Here is a 17758-nt window from a genome sequence, read left to right as displayed (position 1 = left end):
AAGTTGGAGATTTGAGAGGGGGAGGGTGGAGAATACAATCTGCAGCATAATCTTTACACACAGCTAACATTGCTGAGCACAGAAAGGTCTGCGCATCGCTGTGTATGCAGGACTTTTTCTCATCTCACAACATCCTTGTGAGATAAGTGGGACAGGGGGCATTATCCTTGCTTAATAGCTAAGCAAATTTGAGGCTGAGAAAAGATAAGTGTGTTGCTCAAAGTCATAAAGGTAGTCAGTGATCAAGGAGAGATTTGTTCTGTGTCTCCTTGCCTCCAAAGAAATGGAGCCAGGGATCTAAGGGCCACTAGGTGGCGCTGCAGTGGATAGAGTACTGGACCTGGAATCGGGAAGACTCATTTTCCTGAGTTCAAATCCAGCCCCAGACAGTTACTAGCTGTGTGACCCTGGGGGACATCTTCACATTTTTTTGTCTTTGAACCACCTAGCACAGTGCCTGGGGCTAACCTGAACAGATGTAGATCCATTGATTGATTGTGTTATTTCAAGGGGTTCAGCAAGTTCTGGGGGCTTTGCCAATTAATTTCAACTCTTAAGACTAGTAACAGAGCTGAACAGAACCAGGCCGAGCCGTCCCAGGCTTTACAAGCTCTCTCTCGGCCCCTTTCCCAAACCACCCCAGTCTAGTGTGGTGAGCCCGTAGTTATCGGGAAGACGGCTGCAGATGCAGTTTAATCTGGTTTTATCTCAACCAGGGGTGGGGAACCCCTAGAGGGCTATAAGTGGTCTCGAGGCCGCAGGTTCCCCACCCCTATGACCCAACGCTGCCTCTTCAGAAAATAAGTCTTCCCTGGGCTTTTCTCAGAGCTTTTGAACTGTGGCCAGAGGGATTTCTAAACCCTCCCCCCTTGTGTTCATCTCTGAGCTGCCACCCTTCTGCCTTCTTTCAGGAGGTGCCCCTCCATTCAATTCAGCATACATTGATTATGGGCCCCCTCCATGTACCAGGTACAGTCAGTGCATGGCCCTGAAAATAAATACAAAAATGAAATAATCCTTGCCCTCAGGGAATTTCCATTCTACTGAGAAGGAATAGTATCCGTGCAGAAAAATGGATACAGGGTATGTACAATGTAAAGAAAACTTGGGGAAAGCCCCTGATCCAGTGCAACAAAGAAAGAAAAAAATCCCTTTTCAACCCCCAGCTAACTCACCACCTGGCCCCCAGGTCCCTTAGAGGGTGGGCTCTGGGGCAGGAACCTGGGAGTCAGAGGTGCACACAGACCGTTGCGTTGTGTATGACCTTGTCTTTCCACCCAAACTTCATGCTGTGAGGCCCAGAGAGGGAAAGAAGCTTGCTCGGCTCTGCACAGCAGATCACTGGCCTCACCCGCTCATAGTGCAATGTCTTCTCCATCTCTTGGCTGCAGGATGACCAGGTGTCCCCAACCTGTGTGCCATCCACACAAGGGCAGCAGAGCACAGCCCGGCCAGGGTAACTTTGACCAGGCACAGATTTCCTTTTGATAACAGAAAATGTCCCAGAGAACCTCGGGCCTCTGGGCAGCTGCTGGGCCTTCCGGGCCGCTCTGACCTGCTCTGGCCTCTTTGGTCAGTAAATAAAAGGCGGCCTATTTAGCTGGCCCCCAGCCAAGGTGGGCATTAATGAGGGTTTCTGCAGGCGGCTCACGGCCTCTCCTCAGGCCTGGCTTCTCTCTCCCCCATCATACCTCATTTCCAACATGAATGTCACTTGCCACTGCCACCGCCGCTGCTACCTTCACAGCTGGCTGCTCCTGACCCTCTTGGTGACAGGTATTCCAGACTCAGCCCTGCGTGAAACCTGAGAACAATCGCCTGGGCCGCCTCGCCCCTCAGGTGCAGCTCAGCTGTGAGAAGGGAGCAAAGGAAAACATTTTAGGCAATTGGACTTATTGCATTAAATTGTTTGGGTAAGGCAGGCTGGGAGCCTCCCGGAGTGTGTCCTCATCAAGCCAGGCCACGAGGCTGTGTTTTTAATTAGTTCTGGTACAAACAGACAGGGTGCTGGGGAAGCTTGGGGAGATAACTGGCATGCATTCATGTCAGAGTCAGGGGATGTCAAAGCTGGGAGGGGCCTTAGAACAGCGGATGTCAGAGCTGGGATGAGCCTCAGAACAGGGGATGTCAGAGCTGGGAGGGGCCTTAGAACAGGGGATGTCAGAGCTGGGAGGGGCCTTAGAACGGGGAATGTCAGAGCTGGGAGGGGCCTCAGAACAGGGGATGTCAGAGCTGGGATGAGCCTCAGAACAGGGGATGTCAGAGCTGGGAGGGGCCTTAGAACGGGGAATGTCAGAGCTGGGAGGGACCTCAGAACAGGGGATGTCAGATCTGGGAGGGGCCTCAGAACAGGGGATGTCAGAGCTGGGAGGGGCCTCAGAACAGGGGATGTCAGAGCTGGGAGGGGCCTCAGAACAGGGGATGACAGAGGTGGGAGGGGCCTTAGAACAGAGGATGTCAGAGCTGGGAGGGGCCTGAGAACAGGGGATGTCAGAGCTGAGGGGTGAGGGGGACACTGTGGAAGCATCATAGGTTGGTAGATTTTAAAGCTGAAAGAAACTTTAAGTGACATCTGTCTCCCTCTTGTCACAGATGAGGAAACTGAGTCCCAAAGAGGTTTAAGGGACTTGCCCAGGGTCTCACAGGTAATAAGTGTTAGAGAGGGAATTTAAACCCGGATCGTCTCACTCCAAATCTATTGTACTACTCTCCTTTAAAGGTTCTGGATTGGCTTTGAGGTTCCTTTTGACCCTAGAATGCTGCGATTCTCTCCTTCAGTGGTGATCTAAGGCCACTATAGACCTCCTGCTTTCTGAAGGCTGGTCTGTCTGGCCCCAGCCTCCCCCTTGCCCCCCAGGCTTTGTGGAGGGCTGTTCTCCCAGCATCCCTTGTGCATCCCCCCAGGCTATACCATTTTTGGACAATCCTAATCATTTACAGACCACAAAACTAAACCCGGGAGAAGGGAAGGGCTCCTCCCAGGTCACCTGGTCTCCTTACCTCCAGCCCATCCTTCACACAGTTGCCAAATTAATATTCCCAAAGCACACATCTGCTGCTCCCTCCCCATAAACTCCACTGCCTCCCTCTTACCCCTAGGATCAATCAGTCAATCAATAAACACTTATTAAGTGCTTGCTGTGTACTAGGCACCGTGCTGAGCATAGGGATACAAAAATAGGCAAAGGCAGTTGCTGCCCTTAAGGAGCTTACAGTCTAATGAGAGAAACCACATGTGAACAAATGTATACAAAGTAAGCTTTATCCAGATAAAGGGGGGGGAATTCAAAAAAATTCAATTCAGTAAACATTTATTAAGCACCTACTGTGTTCTAGCCTGGGCATCTAGGTGGTGCCGTAGTGCATAGAGCGCCAAGCCCAGAGTCAGGAATTCTCATCTTCTTGAGTTCAAATCTACCCTCAGACATTTGCTATCTGTGTGACCCTGGGCAGGTCATTTCACCCTGTTTGCCTCAGTTTCCTCATCTGTAAAATGAGCTAGAGAAGGAAATGTCAGACCCCTCCGGTATCTCTGCCAAGAAAACCCCAAATGGGGTCACCAAGAGTTGATGTGACTGACATGACTGGAGAAAAACAACAAATAACTGTGTATGTGTGGACCATGTATTTATACTGAAGGCATCCTTCTAGAGTGTCCTTGGAATGTAGGCTCCTTGGGAGGAGGGATTATTTCATTCTTTGTCCTTGTATCCTCAGTGCCTAACACAGTGTCTGGCACATAGCAGGTGCTTAATAATAATAATATACCCTGGGACCTGGAACAAGCCACTTCATTTCCCAGGTCCTCAGTTTCCTCATCCCCAAAATGGGTACAATAATACTAAGACTGCTCATGTACATAGGGATAGACGTTTTGTCCTCCCTCAGAACAATCCTGAGGGCAGGGAGGGCAAATATTAATAGTCCCATTTCACAGAGGAGGAAACAGACTGTGAAAGGTTGTGACTTGGTTGTGGTCACATAGTGAATCAGAAGCTGAGGCAGGATTCAAACCCAGATCTCTCTTCAGTCTTAAGCCTCCTTGTACCCAAAGCGCTGCTTAAGAAGAATCTGTCATGAGCTGAGAAGCTTCTTCGCTCTCTCTGAGTGATCCCTTGGGCTTCCTGGAACCTCTTATTCCCATTTTTTTTAAGTGTGAGCGGGGCTTCTGGAAGGTGCCTGCTTTGGAGCTGAGTTCCAGGTTGTATCACCTACTTAGATGTGTCACCTTGGGTAAATCACTAACCTCTCTGGCCCTTGGCCAAAAAAGGAGAGAATCAGAGTAGATGATCACTAAGGATTCTTCTGGCCTTAAATCTGCAAACTCTCTCTCTCTCTCTCTCTCTCTCTCTCTCTCTCTCTCTCTCTCTCTTCTTTTTTTGTTTTGGTGCTTTTTTTTTTTAAAAAGGCAATTGGGGTTAAGTGACTTGCCAAGGTTCACACAGCTAATAAGTGTCCAGTATTTGGTCTGAGGCCAGATTTGAATTCAGGTCCTCCTGACTTCAGGGCCAGTGCTCTATTCTCTGCGCCACCTAGCTGCCCCCCTTCTTTTTTTAAAATTATTATTTTATTTTTTCAATTGTCAAGCATTTATTTTTACCCCTCTCACTTCCATGCACCTACTGAAAACAAGACAAAACTTTTGTACCCAGTGTGCATAGGCAAAAAAAAACAAAAAAAACCTCCCACATCAGTCATGTTCAAACAAATCTGTGCCCCTTCTATGCCCTGAGCTTCGGTCTGGAGGTGGGCAGTGTGGTTCACCAGCAGCGCTCTAGAATTTTGGTTGGTCATTGAATGGGTCAGAGGCCCCAAGGCTTTCAGAGCTATTTGTCTTCACAGTGTTATTATCCCTGTGTACATTGTTTTCCTGGTTCTGCTTACCTAACTGTGCATCAGTTCATATAAGTTTTCCCATGTTTATCTAAAACCTTTCTCTTTTCTTAGAACACAGTTGTATCCCAAGCTTCCAGAATGCTCTTCTCTTACAAATGGGGCTTCCCCAAAGCCCTGGGGCAGAAGGAACCCCCTTGGGCAAGTCTCTGAGACTCCAGTTCCCCCTCTATAAAATAGCGATGATATTAGCACCCGCCTGACCGGGTGCTTGTGAGGATGAGGTGAGATAATATGAATCAAGTGCCCGGCAAACCTTGAAGGTTACAGGAATGCTGCTGCTGCTGTCTCTGTTGCTGTTGAACCCCAAGCCCACCCCTACCTCCACCTACCCGACCAGGCCTTTCCAGTTATATTCATAAATCTTTTTTAAAGACCCAAGAGGCTTTCACAGGAACAGAGAATTTCAGGGCAGGAGCAAGGAATTTGTTCAGGACTCATCTTGAGGAGGAGAGAAAATACTTGCAGATAGTGAGACAAAGTAGTGACCAGTGGAGACCTGACCCCGCAGGGTTAGGCAGTAGTTTTAGGCCTTGATGAGGTGCTGGCCCAGGGCCCAAGCGCAAGTGGCCCATCTGTTCCCCAAAGCTGGTGCCAGGGGCAAGAGCCTGTTTCCTCAAGAGTCGCTGCTTTTTCCAGGTCCCAAATGGGCAGCTGCAGCTCTGAGAGACAGCCACACTGGTCAGCCACTTGGGCTGATTCCCCTGCTCCAGATGTTGGAAGGCCTTTTAATCAAAAGTGACGAACGCCTCCGTGTTCCATTTGAGAAAAGTGAAGACCAGAAGATCGGAGTACCTTAGGTGGCGTCACACGGCTAGGAACAGCAGGGTGGGACACAGATCTGCTCCCTCTAAGCCACCAGCACGCTGTCTCAGTCACTGAGTATACGAGTTAGGTGAGGGAGTGGATGCTTCCCATTGGTACGGGTTTGGGGTTTCATTGTGGGACTTTTTGGTAGAGAAGAAACATAACCCAGTATGAAATCTTGGGCAATCTCATTTCCCACGTAGGCACCAGCCCTCCCCACTCCCACAAGCACCAGCTCATACTTGTCATCACCTATCTCAGAGCAAGGATTAGCACCCGGGGAAAAAACTGATAAAAGAAACCATTCTTAAGCACTTAGCTTCACAGTCACAGTCGGCTGAAACAGTCCAAGGGCACGAGCCCAGGATGTGTCTGGTTAATCCTGAGCAAGCCTGTGGGTTTCTTTTACCGGCAGCCATCTGTGCCTGAGCGTGGAGAGATGGGCTGATGAGGGAGGGAGGGAAAGATTGAGGAGGGAAGATGGCTGCAAAACATTGCTAATACCCCCACTCAGGCTCAGGACACAGATCACAGGACTAAAGAAGGGAGATTTATTGCTAGGAGGCAACTTAGAGGTCATCAAATCTGCCCACCACCTCCCATTTTACAGATGAGGAAACTAAGGCTGAAAGGTTAAGTGATTTATCCAGGGTCATGCAGCTACTAAGTGTCTAAGGCAGGATCTGATCATGGGGTCATAGATCTGGACCTGGAAGATTATCCAGCTCAGCCCCTCCATTTTACAGATGAGAAAACTGAGTCCCAGGAAGATGAATATATGTTAAATACATATGTTTATAAATATTAAGGTTTTATATATATGACATATAGGTAAGTTATTATAATAATAAAAATAAATAATATATGGGCCCATATGTGTCAGTTATTATTATCTATAAAATGAGAATAAAATCCCCGCCCCTTACCTCACTGGGGTATTTGTGAGGATCAAATGGGACAGTAGAAAGTGATTTGTCATCCATGAAATACTCTACACACGCCAGGCATTTATTACAGATCAGCATCTCAGAAGCTTAGCTGTCCATCCCTAGCTCGGGAGAGCCTGGCCACAACTTGCCCCAGACAGGAGGTTTTAGCTGTGTAAATAGTGCTTAGGGGATAACCCCACCCTCTCATTGTAAGTAAGGTGTTCCCGATGGCCCCAAGTTGGATTGGAGCACTTGGGAATCCTAGGCTATTAGCATCATGAAATCTCGAACGTTGGTCACAGAATTCTTGAGTTATGGAATGCTCAAGCCCCAGAACCCCACAATGTTAAGCTGTCAGCTAGGTGGTCTTAGAAATCTAGGACGTCTGATTTGGAGGGGGGTTCCCGTGGCGTTGGGGTACCTAGGGGGAGAGTGGCAAGCAGAGATGCCAAGTGCGATGCCCAGTCAGCCAGTCAACTGTAGAAGGGCTGGGACTGGATCCGGGGTCTCCCCTCAACCCCACTTCATATTATTCTGAAAAGTTTGGGTTTTGTATTTTATTCTAAAAAAAAGTGAGGGTGTAGAGTCCTGGAAGAGGAGACAATGATTTACTTATTAAGTTTCTGCTACACAGCAGGCACCATGCTGGGTACTGAGATGCAAAAGCAAGACACCAGAAGCTTGCCTTCTAATAGGCTGAGAAAACGTTCACTAGGAAATAAAGAAGGAGCAGTGAAAATAAGGGAAAGTGATTCGGTGAGGCCAGGCCACCAAGGACTGAGGAAGTCCCAAAGGCCTTGGAAGGAGGCAGCCCGTGAGTGGGGCCTGGGAGGAAGCTGGAAGCTACAAGAGAAGGGAGCAAGAGGGGAGAGCGTTCCACGCCTGGAGGACAGACTGAAGGTGAGACGGATGAGGTGAGATGTTTGAGGAACAGCAGCTAGGCCAGTTTGGATAATCAAGGCGGCACATGCTGGTTGGACAGTCAAGTCAACGGGCTGTGTAGAGTAAGTGAAAGAGAGTCGTGTGGCATCCACCTGGCACATTAGTTTGGGGCCCATTTATAAAGGGCTTTAAATACCAAGCGCAGGAGTTGGCGCTTTATCCCGCAGGCAATAGAGAACCACTGGTGTTATGAAAGTGAAGGGTCAGTGGTGATGGGGTCAGACTGGCGCCTTGGGAATCTGACTCTGGCAGCTGTGTGAAGGATGCATTGGAAAGGAGAGAGAGGAAAGGGAAATGAAGCAGCAGAGACTGCAGTGATCCACGCAGGAGGCAGTGACGGCCCAAAGGTGGGCTGTGGCCGTTTGAATGAAGAGAACAGGACAGACACAGGAGCTGTGGAGACGGAATCAGAAGACCTGGCCACTGATTGGATAGATGGCTGATAAAGTAGAGGGAAGAGTTCAGGATAACCCTAAAGTGTTGGACCTGTGGAACTAGAGAGAGACAGAGACACAGAGACAGACAGACAGAGAGAAAGGAAAGAGAGAGGGGAGAGAGAAAGAGGGGGAGAGAGAAGAAAGGAGAGAGAGAGAAAGAAAGGAGAGGGAGGGCGCACCTATGAAACTAGTCAATTGGTTGAGTACTAGAGTCAGAAAATTATTTGCCTTGGGTCTCACAACCAGTTAATGGCAGGCAACTAGCCATCGCTAGAACCTAGATCTTTAGACTTGTACAGTAACGGACATACAGAATTTCAGAATTAGAAGGAAAACTACCCAAGTATCCAGAAAAGATCCCTTTCTGCCCACGTGGGCTACCCCCACCCACAAGTTGCTATACCACCAGTGAGGAAAGAAACACAGAGAATACTTGTGACCAAGAAAGATGGAAAATGCACGTGTAGGGGACCAGCGTGGCCAAGGCAAATCATGCTTCCATCTGTCGGCCACTGACGTGCTCTGGCGGGTCCATTGCGCTGTTCTCTGTAGGCGCTGTTTGTCCGGTCTCCTCTCAGTACTGGGCAGCTCACTGTATAGCACATCTTGCGGTCACTGAGCTGCTCTCTGCTAACATCTGCTGCATGTCAGCTCTTCAGAGACATCTACTGGGCTCTCTTACTCCTTCCTCTAACAAGGATAGGCTGACATTTCTTAGCTGAGGCTGTGAGGCACCACACCCACCTAGCCAACGGAATAGTGCCATAGACTAAGATTGTCATTTTTTATTGCCTCTGTCCAGTGCTGATTCAAGTTTCATGGTCCGGGAAATTGTCTAATTTGGGATTCAAAAATTCCTTGCAACTCTTGTTGAATCCCTGACTGTAAATTTGTGCCTGTAGTACCCAATTCGAGGGCTTGGATTCTCAAACCTCTGGCAGCCTCATTCCCAAGGTCCTCTTTGATTGGCACACAAATCAAACTTGGGGAAGCAAAGTCCACATTCCTGCTTTTTTTTTTAAGGAAGTATTTCTGCCTCTCTGAGAGGCAAGGCTGCGTGATGGAAGGAGCACAGGTCTGGATCCAGTGGGTGAGAAGCATCTCAGGGTTGGGGTTGGCCCCTTTTGTCAGCTACACCCTCACTTCTGCTGCCTTCAGTCTCAGATTTGGAATCTGAGACCAAGATTAGAATTCCAGATCTGCAGCTTTCCCCAGTCTGACCCCCAGGTGTGGGTCAGATGACCACTCAGATCCCTCTCAGCCCTAATCTATGATCCCTAGGGTGATGCCTGGTTCCTCTTTTCTCCTGGGTGACCCATTCAAGTCTGGGAGTTGGGCTGGCAAAGCATTGCCAGGATGTCAGCATATGCCAGGCTTCCCCAGCCCTCCTGCTTCCATCCTCTGACTCCTCGGGTCTCCTTTCCTATCTTCTTGGCCGCTGCCTCCTAAGGCTTTGGAAAGTCATGTTTGGGAAAATCGTATCAAGCCTCACTCTTCAGGATAATCTTGTTCCCTTTGGAAGGAGATTCTAATGGGAATCACAGCAGAAGTTTTCAAATGGTGGCAGGAGGAAGAAGAGAAAGGGAGGGAGGGAGGGAGGGACGCGCAGGTTGGGATTTGCCTGCCAAAACTGCTGAGAGACCCTTCCACCAGTTCCCTCTGAGTCCTTTCTCCGGCTCCATTTTAACTACTCTTTCTCTCCTTGTATCCAGTTTGAAGGATGCAACAAGGCCTTCTCTCGGCTGGAGAACCTGAAGATTCACCTCCGGAGCCACACAGGGGAGAAACCCTACCTGTGCCAGCATCCCGGCTGCCAGAAAGCTTTCAGTAACTCCAGCGACCGGGCAAAGCACCAGCGCACTCACCTGGACACGGTAACTCCCCACAGCCCACGCCAGCCTTGAGAAGGGCAAGAAAAGAGGGGGAAGGAAAAAGTCAAGCAGGAAGATGAAGGAAGGCAGGATTCTGGAGTTGGTGGGAGGGGGGTGTCAAAAGTAGACCTTCCCTCTTCCTTTCAGAAGAATCTTTCTAGCAGATTCACCAAAAATGACCAAGCCTACATGTAAACCATCCCGCTTCCTTATTGCACTTATTGAAACAATGTCCCAACCATCCCACTTCCTTATTGTACCTAGTGAAACAATGTATCACCCTGTCATCCGTTTCTTTGTTCCCCCCCTGCAGTACTGTGCCAATCATCCCATTTCCTTACTTCTCCCACCAAAAACAAAACACAAACCAAGCTGCTTCCTTATTTCTCTCCTAGAGCTGAGAATTCGCCATTCCATTTCCCTCTTTTTTTCCTGCATCCCTTTCAAACAGGAGAGGAGGGAGGGAGTTGGTCCAAAGAACCTGGGTGACCTCTGGCTCTGGGATTTTGGGCCATTCTTTAGCAGGCTGAATCTTTCCCTGTCCTCTGACTTCCCCCCACTACTTCTCTCCTGTAGGGGAATGAGTTGGGCCAGTGCATTGCAGGGGAAGCTTCAGGTTCCCATGAGGCAGCTGGGCCAGTCCTATACGGCCTGAACAGAACCTCATGGAGTGAAGGGGCAGGGAGGAGGAGGGCAGGGTTCTGACCAGGCTCACAACTTGGTCCCTGCAAGTCTTGGTATGAACAAGGGCCTACCTCTCCCCTCTTTCTGCAGAGGCCCTACAGAAGCTGAGGTTGCTTCCACTTGGCTGGGCATCCCTCCATGAGGCTTAAAGTCATTAACATGGCACAAGGAGGGGGGGCTCTGTTAACTTCACGTAACCCCCATCAGACTCCTGTCTACTGAAAAAACTTGGCATCTTGGCCTGCCCTGATTGAGATAATAATAACAAGAATGAATTTATACATATATAATTAATACTCATATTTTGGATATGCCATTTTCTGCAAGCCGTGGGACTCCAAAGTTCCAGAAAATTTTTAAGTGAGCGTCACACAGGGACAGTGGAGGAGGTGTATGATGGGTGTTCGAGCGGGTGCCACCACATAATAAATAACTCAAGGAGCAGGATTTATTAAGCACCTTCCATGGTCTGGACACTGTCCTAGGCACTGGAAATACAAAAGTCAAGAAATCCTGGAACAGAGGGTGTCATCAGTGAGATGTAGAGGAGATGGGCTGGCCACATATCCAGAGACGGGAGTGACCAATGGACAGTACCCAGCATGCTGAGCTGCTCTCTAGAGGGGACTGCAAACTTGAGGAAGGTCCCCTAGGCAATGGGTCACACCACTTCTGTTCCCAGGTCTGTCTCCAATCCCTACTAACCACGGGTGGGAGCCAGGGCGTGGGTGGTGAGTCAGAGCTTTCCTCCTGGGGCCTTTCAGCCACTGATTGACAGGAGGGAGAGAAGGAGAGTGATGAGAACTTAAGGGGATCCAACAGAGAACGAAGGTCACTTGGTACGTTAAATTTGGAGTCAGGCGATATGAGTTTGAACCTGCCACTTAACCACCTATCTGGTTTTGAAGAAATCCCTTAAGCTCCTCTCCAATTTCCACATCTGTAAAATAAAGGGAATGACCGAACGGCCTCACAGGACCAGCTACACATGAACTATGGTCCTGTAAGCTCTGATCTCTTTAGGGGAGATGAGTTTGGGCTCATATGAGATGACACCATAATTTGCCAGAGGTCATGAAGAAGTTCAACAATCCCTTTGGGGACGTATTGTAGGAGAGACTCCAGTTCTGCTCAAGGTTGGCCCACCCAGATGCTCTCACAGGCCCCTGCCGGCCATGAGATTCTGAGATTTTATGAAGCTTGCACTGTGACATGAGTGAAGGACTGTAGCCCAGAGAAGTGAGGAAAAAAAAGATGGGAAGCTAAGAACATTTCTTCCCTCCTTCCCCAACCATGAGTTAATTCATCAGCCATTTTCCAAAGAGTCTCATGTCTGTCAGTCAGACAGTTAACAAGCTTTTGTGAAGTACCTGCTATGTGCTGGGCACTGGGCATACAAAGATAAAAAATTTAAATAGTCCTTGCTCTCAAGGGGCTTATTCTTTTGAGAGGTAGAATAGTTAAATCAGAGATGGAACGGATCTTAGAAATCATAGGGATAAATGTAAAGTCTTACAGGAGGGCTTAAAAAATCAATCGTCTTAGTATGGGATGAGGGAGGCATTTCCTGGGGAATTTTTGTGGCCATCAGGGCCCATGTGGCTTAGTTGAACAAGGTTTCAGGAGCCACTCTCCTGAGCTGGCCAGAAGGAGGGAGCTGATAACCAGGCCCATGGTCCCCTGCCCTGATTGCATCCTATTTGGAAGGTTGAGCCATTCTGGGTCCCCAAATTTAGGAAGGACATTGTTAAACTAGAGCATCCAGAGGACGGGGAAGGGCCTCAGATCTGTGCGGTATGGAATCCTTGGAAGGAAGGTTGACCTGGAAAACAGAAGGGTTTGAAGAGCTTGTCCTACAGAGGAGGGGTTAAACTGGTTTGGTTTGGTCTTGGAGGCCACACCCAGAAACAATAAAGGAAGGTGTAATTGAAAAGATTAAGGGAAAAAAAGAAACAAAAAGGGGCAGCTAGGTGGTGCAGTGGATAGAGCACCAGCCCTGGAGTCAGAAGGACCTGAATTTGAATTTCACCTCAGACACTTACTATCTTTGTGACCCTGGGCAAGTCACTTAACCCCTATTGGAAAAAAAGAAAGGAAGGATTTAGGCCCTCAGAGTCACAGAGAACTTATTAACAATTAGAGCTCTCCAAGAGTGGAGAAGTAGTGAGTTCCCCATCACTTGATGTCTGCAACAAAAAGCTGGATAACCACGCATTACCTGGGTCATAGCGGGTATTTCTGTGCAGGGTCAGGTTGGCCTAGACCACACTGGTTCCTTCCAACCCTAGGTTCTGTGAATCTCTGAACTGGTGCGACCCCTTCATTTTACAGAAAATCAGGCTTCCAGGGTGTCTCCATGGTTTGGCTGTCCTTGGCTAGTTTGCTCAGCCATCCGTAAAAGCAAAGTGGTTATTGTGACAGATGAACTATTTTCTCTTCCCCGTCTCTAACCTTGGACCCTTCGGCAGAAATTGGTGGTGTCTCCTCTGGGAGCCCCAGATGGTGTCACGATCCCTTCCCTCCAGTCCCTTCCTTTTGGGCATTTCTGGGTAGTCCCCCTCACCTGGGACCCAGACCCTCTACGGCTTGTTCCAGGTCCCTGGCTTTCCTCTTCTCCCTCATTTCATTTTGGGGCTTTCTAAAGCAACGAATCTCTTGTTACATCTTGGTGTGTAAACAGAGCATGAAAATGAAGGAATGGAGTCAGCCCTGAAACGTATCTGTGGGATGTCCAAGGATGTCAGGTTGTGACCAGGTGTCCTCTTCCCCAAGTGTCCAAGAGATGAATTCATTCAATAAGCATTCATTAAGCACCTACTGTATACCAAGAACCGCACCAGACAATGGACATACAGAGGCATAAATGAAATAACTGCCGTGCTCAAGGGGCTTCCAGTCTCCTGAACTCACAGCCATCCATCCAGCATTTATTAAACACCTGCTGTGGGCCGGCACCAGGTTAGCAGTGGGCGTACCTGCCCTCAAGGAGCTTACACTCTGCTGGGAGAAACAGCAGGATCCCACATAAGGAAATAAAAATTTACATACAAAGGAAACACAGGACGGTTTCAGAGGGCATCAGCAACTGGCAGGAATCACGATACCCATTTGTCCACACTGCACACGTTTATTAAATCTTTGCTGTGTTCGTGGCCGGTTCTCAGGGCTGGGCCAGGGAGAGAAATCAAGAGAACTAAGAGACAATTAAGAGAAATGAGGGCTCCTGCCCTTCAAGAGCTTACAGTTGTCAGTAAACATTAATTAAGCACTTGCTGTGTGCCAGGCACTGTGCTAAACACTAGGGATACAAAGAAAAATCAGAAACGGCCTGTGCCCCAAGGAGCTGCCGTTTAACCAGGATGGTCACTTCCTGACTCTAGTGCCTGGATGGGTCCTGGGATGTGAGCTTTCCTGATTTCTTGTTCTCTGGGGGCCGGCCATGCCCCTCACCAGATTATACCGGCTCACTCTCAGTTGTCGGAAGTGATTCAAGGGCATTACACAGTTCTGGTGTTTTCTGGAAGACTTGGAACGAAAGACTGATCAGCCGGTGGGCAAACAAGCTCCACCCCTGCTCCTGGATCCTTGTAGGGCCCTGGTGATCCCAGGAAGTGTGGGGTGCCGACGGTGACGCTCCGGTGTGGAATTGTGGTCCCCTTGCTAGCGGCTTCCTCCCTGCCAGAAGCGGGTGGGTCTTAGGCGCCGCTTTGTCAGGCCCTCATCAGCACAGCCTACCTCTCCGTCCTTCTTTCCTGGCCAGCCAGGAATCTGACTTCTCCTGGGGTCCCAAAGGACAAGCCATTTCCCCCAGTGCCCAGGAGGAAACCAGGACAATCTGAGGCCCCGGGGGCCCCTGGCAGAATGAACCCCACCCTTGCCAGCCTGCTAGGAGACGTGACCTGAAGGGTAATGCCTCCTCAGAGCCGGCTGGCAGCCTGGTCAAATAACCAGCTCCTCTGCACCTCCAAAAAAGCTACCTCGCATAGACTTTAGGCGTGTGTATGTAGCTGTTATTTCCCCGACACAGACTGTGAGCTTCCTGAGGGCAGGGACAGTTTCACTTTGGTCTCTGTATCTCCAGTACTCAGCACAGCGCCTGGCACGTAGTAGGCCCTTAAGAAGGACTTGTTGATTGATAGAATGTAAGCTTTTCAAGGACAGGAAAGGCTTCAGCCTTCCTCCTGTCTCCTGTGCTTATTAGCACCATCCCTGGCGCGTTGTCAGGCTTATTAAATGCTTGCTGAATGACGGACTGATTCATCCCCTCACAGATCTGCTCCTTGTCCTCCAGCACACCCGTCAGTGCCCGCATCTCGGCGACAGCCTTGTGGAGATGCCAGGCCACCTGAAGAGTGTCTCCTGTTTAACTGGATGCAGGGCGCTCCTGGGGCCGGGCTTGACCCTTCTCTTTCCCACCCCACTGGGGTAGCCTTTGAGAGCCTGGGGGCCCCTGGGCCTCTCAGGAGGACCCCAGCGGAGGGATCTGGATTTCTTTGCATGCTGAGTTGTCTTTAGAAGGGGGAGGGGAGGCCTGACCAGAAGGGGCTGGTTCGGGGGAGGGCAAGGGCTCGCAAGCCTGCTGGCCTTCCCAGGCTGCGGGATCATATTCTTCTCCCTCCTCCATAGCTCAGTGAACCTTGTTACTGTCTCCTTATCCTCATCACCTCCTTGTTTCTCACTCCTTTCTTCTCTTCTTTCTTTCTAAACGCAGCCATGAGCCTCTCCAGCACCAAGGTACGGTACAAGTACAGCTTTCCTGTTGACCTTCCCAGTCAGCCCCGGGGGTACCGCTCCTCCTCCGCCAGCCCATTGTACAGGCAGGAAAGTTGAGTCCAGGGTCGTCAGCCAAGGGCGGGGAGGGCAGGCTGTTCAAAGGTAGACGGGTCACCCTACAGTCTGATCTATGCTGGAAGAAACGCTCGCCGCCCAGACTCACAGTCCGCACCATTAGACCACCAATCCTAGACTGGGACAGCAGGAGGGGACCCTCCGAGCCAGGCTTGGGAGTTCGAGGTCTCCCTCTGGAGATCGTTGGGAGCCACTGAATCACAGGCGGCAGCCAAAGCCGTGGGAGCCAAGGGGCTCCAAAGGAAGTGGGGGGAGGGCAGAGCCTTGGGGGCCCCCAGCCAAAGGGATCAAGAAGAACCACGGAAGGAGCCGTCAGAAGGCTGGGAAGAGGGCGGTGAGAATCAGGATGGTGGCAGCCCAGGGAGAGGAAATCATGAAGGAGGAGAGGGGGGTCTGTGGAGGGCTCAAGGACGGGGAGGCCTGAAGAGAGGCCATCCGACTGGGCAGGGAGGGCTTCCTCAGGGACCTTAGAGCTGAGCTGTAACTAGGAATCCGCCTCCAGGACAAATGCCACAATCCTGGATGTGCCTGGGCTGGAGCACTAATCAGGCACATCCTCAATGGATGGGAAGGGAGACAAAGCCTGGGGTGTTCACAGGGCTGAAGGAGGCAGAGGGAGGGCAGGGAAAGAGCTCTCCCCACGCCCCATCTGGAAGCTCTGGGTTCGGGCTAATTATTCTAAGTGCTGAACGCTGTCGACTCTTGGAGACTGTTTCTTCAATTTCAGCACCCTGGTGCAAAGCACCAGCGGCCCTGCCCTTGTTATTCCTGTGCCTGAAAGAAAATAATTTCAGCTGAGGGGCAGAACCAAGCCTTAAGGATTTGGAAGGCACAGTGAGGTGATAGAATGGTGGGTCTAGTGGTAATTGTGTGATTGAGCTTGGCAGCAGAAGGGCGGGGCAGCCAAGGGGGGCGTGGGAGGGTATGTGAGGGGCAAAGTGTTGCTGTAGTTTAAGACTAAGGAGGCCTGGGGATGCTTGGGGGCAGATGGGAAGCAGCCGACACAGGAGAGAAGCTTTACGGGGCTCTGGGACATCCTCGAAGGGATTCCTACACTCATGGGCTCCTACTAGGGTCCTGGGTCTGGAACTAGAAGGGACCCCAGAGACCATCCCCCACTTTTTACAGGTAGGGAAACTGAGGCCCAGGAAGGGGAAGAGACTTACCCAGAGTGACACAAGTAATTGAAAATGGCAGAGCTGGGGATCTGAACCCAGACCCTCTGCTTCCAGATACACTGTACCCTATCTACTGCACCACCCTGGATTGGACCAGGTTCCCCATCTTTGAGGTCCTTTCCAACTCCAGGATTCTTCCATCTGATGAAATTGAGATTGGGGCAGAGCCTGGAGGCTGCGCTGTTTCTGGGTGCTGGGAACCCTGCGGAGCCCATCCCCTCCCGTCCATTGTCCCTGTAGACGGCGGGCACCGTACCCACTTGTGGGTAAGAGCTGGACAGGAGGCACTGATATGGGACTGGGCACAGCAGCCGAAATCCACTGCTAATTTCTCCAGGCCCGTGGCCGGTGAGAACGCCCTGGCAACCTCCCAAAGCGTGGCAGGAGAGTTAGAAAATTCGTGGGTTATTGTTCTTCTGTGACATTTCTGCTTCCAAGCTAGTTGTTTGTTAACAGAAGGCCCTTCTGCCCCAGGTGGGGGCAGGTGCCAGGAAAGAGCGTTCAGATTGCACGGCTACCTTGGATTTGCTGACATTTCACAGTCAGGAGTCAGGGCTCACCTGGCTTTGCCCCTTGCCAAACGTCCTCTGCTCCACGTGGAAGGAAGGCCCTTACTTAAATAAGAAAAAATTATTAGCCCTGAGAGTAGGAGGGTAAATAGAAGCACGATTCATGCAAGGAAGTGGGTGTTCTTCCCTGTCACAGGCGTGGTCAGTGGATCCAGCTGGAGGCCTGGCTGGGCCAGGTGCGGTCGGGGCAAAGGAGAGGAGAGTATGGAGCTGCTGGGTTGGGGTGAGGGGCTACGGGAAGACAGTTGGGCAGCCCCAGTCTGGGCTCAGACAGGACTCACAAGCAGGGCCCATCCTCTGAATTCCGGGGAGCTTTTGTCTTCTAGGCTTGGTTTTCCAGGGTCTGGGCCTTTTGGGGATCAGCTTCAAGCAGTACCCTCGGCCCAGGCAGGCCTCATTCAACAAGGGGTGATGGAGGGGCTTGAAATCCCAGAAAACACTGAGACCCGGACCCTGCCCCCGCCCTGAGCCAGGGGACGTTGGAGGGCCTGAGAGGGCTGGGCTCTGGGCTTACAGGAAAAGATGGCTGGGCTAAGGCCGTAGCAGAGAAGGATGTGTGTGTGTGTGTGTGTGTGTGTGTGTGTGTGTGTGTGTGTGTGT

At 50.5% G+C, this 17758-nt stretch overlaps 1 protein-coding gene across 1 annotated transcript in view; it reads left to right on the top strand.

Moving 5' to 3' along the window:
* Positions 1 to 17758, top strand: part of GLIS1 (GLIS family zinc finger 1) — a 261557-nt gene that overhangs the window by 211255 nt on the left and 32544 nt on the right. The window contains exon 4 of the mRNA XM_027852726.1: positions 9721 to 9882. Coding sequence (XP_027708527.1) covers positions 9721 to 9882 — 162 coding nt within the window. The remainder of the gene's footprint in view (positions 1 to 9720; positions 9883 to 17758) is intronic.

This window comes from Vombatus ursinus, unplaced genomic scaffold (assembly GCF_900497805.2).
Source record: "Vombatus ursinus unplaced genomic scaffold, bare-nosed wombat genome assembly UNPS02009824.1, whole genome shotgun sequence".
Lineage (NCBI taxonomy): Eukaryota > Metazoa > Chordata > Mammalia > Diprotodontia > Vombatidae > Vombatus > Vombatus ursinus.
The sequence above is the reverse complement of the archived record's forward strand: the minus strand, read 5'-3'. Positions and strand labels throughout refer to the sequence as shown.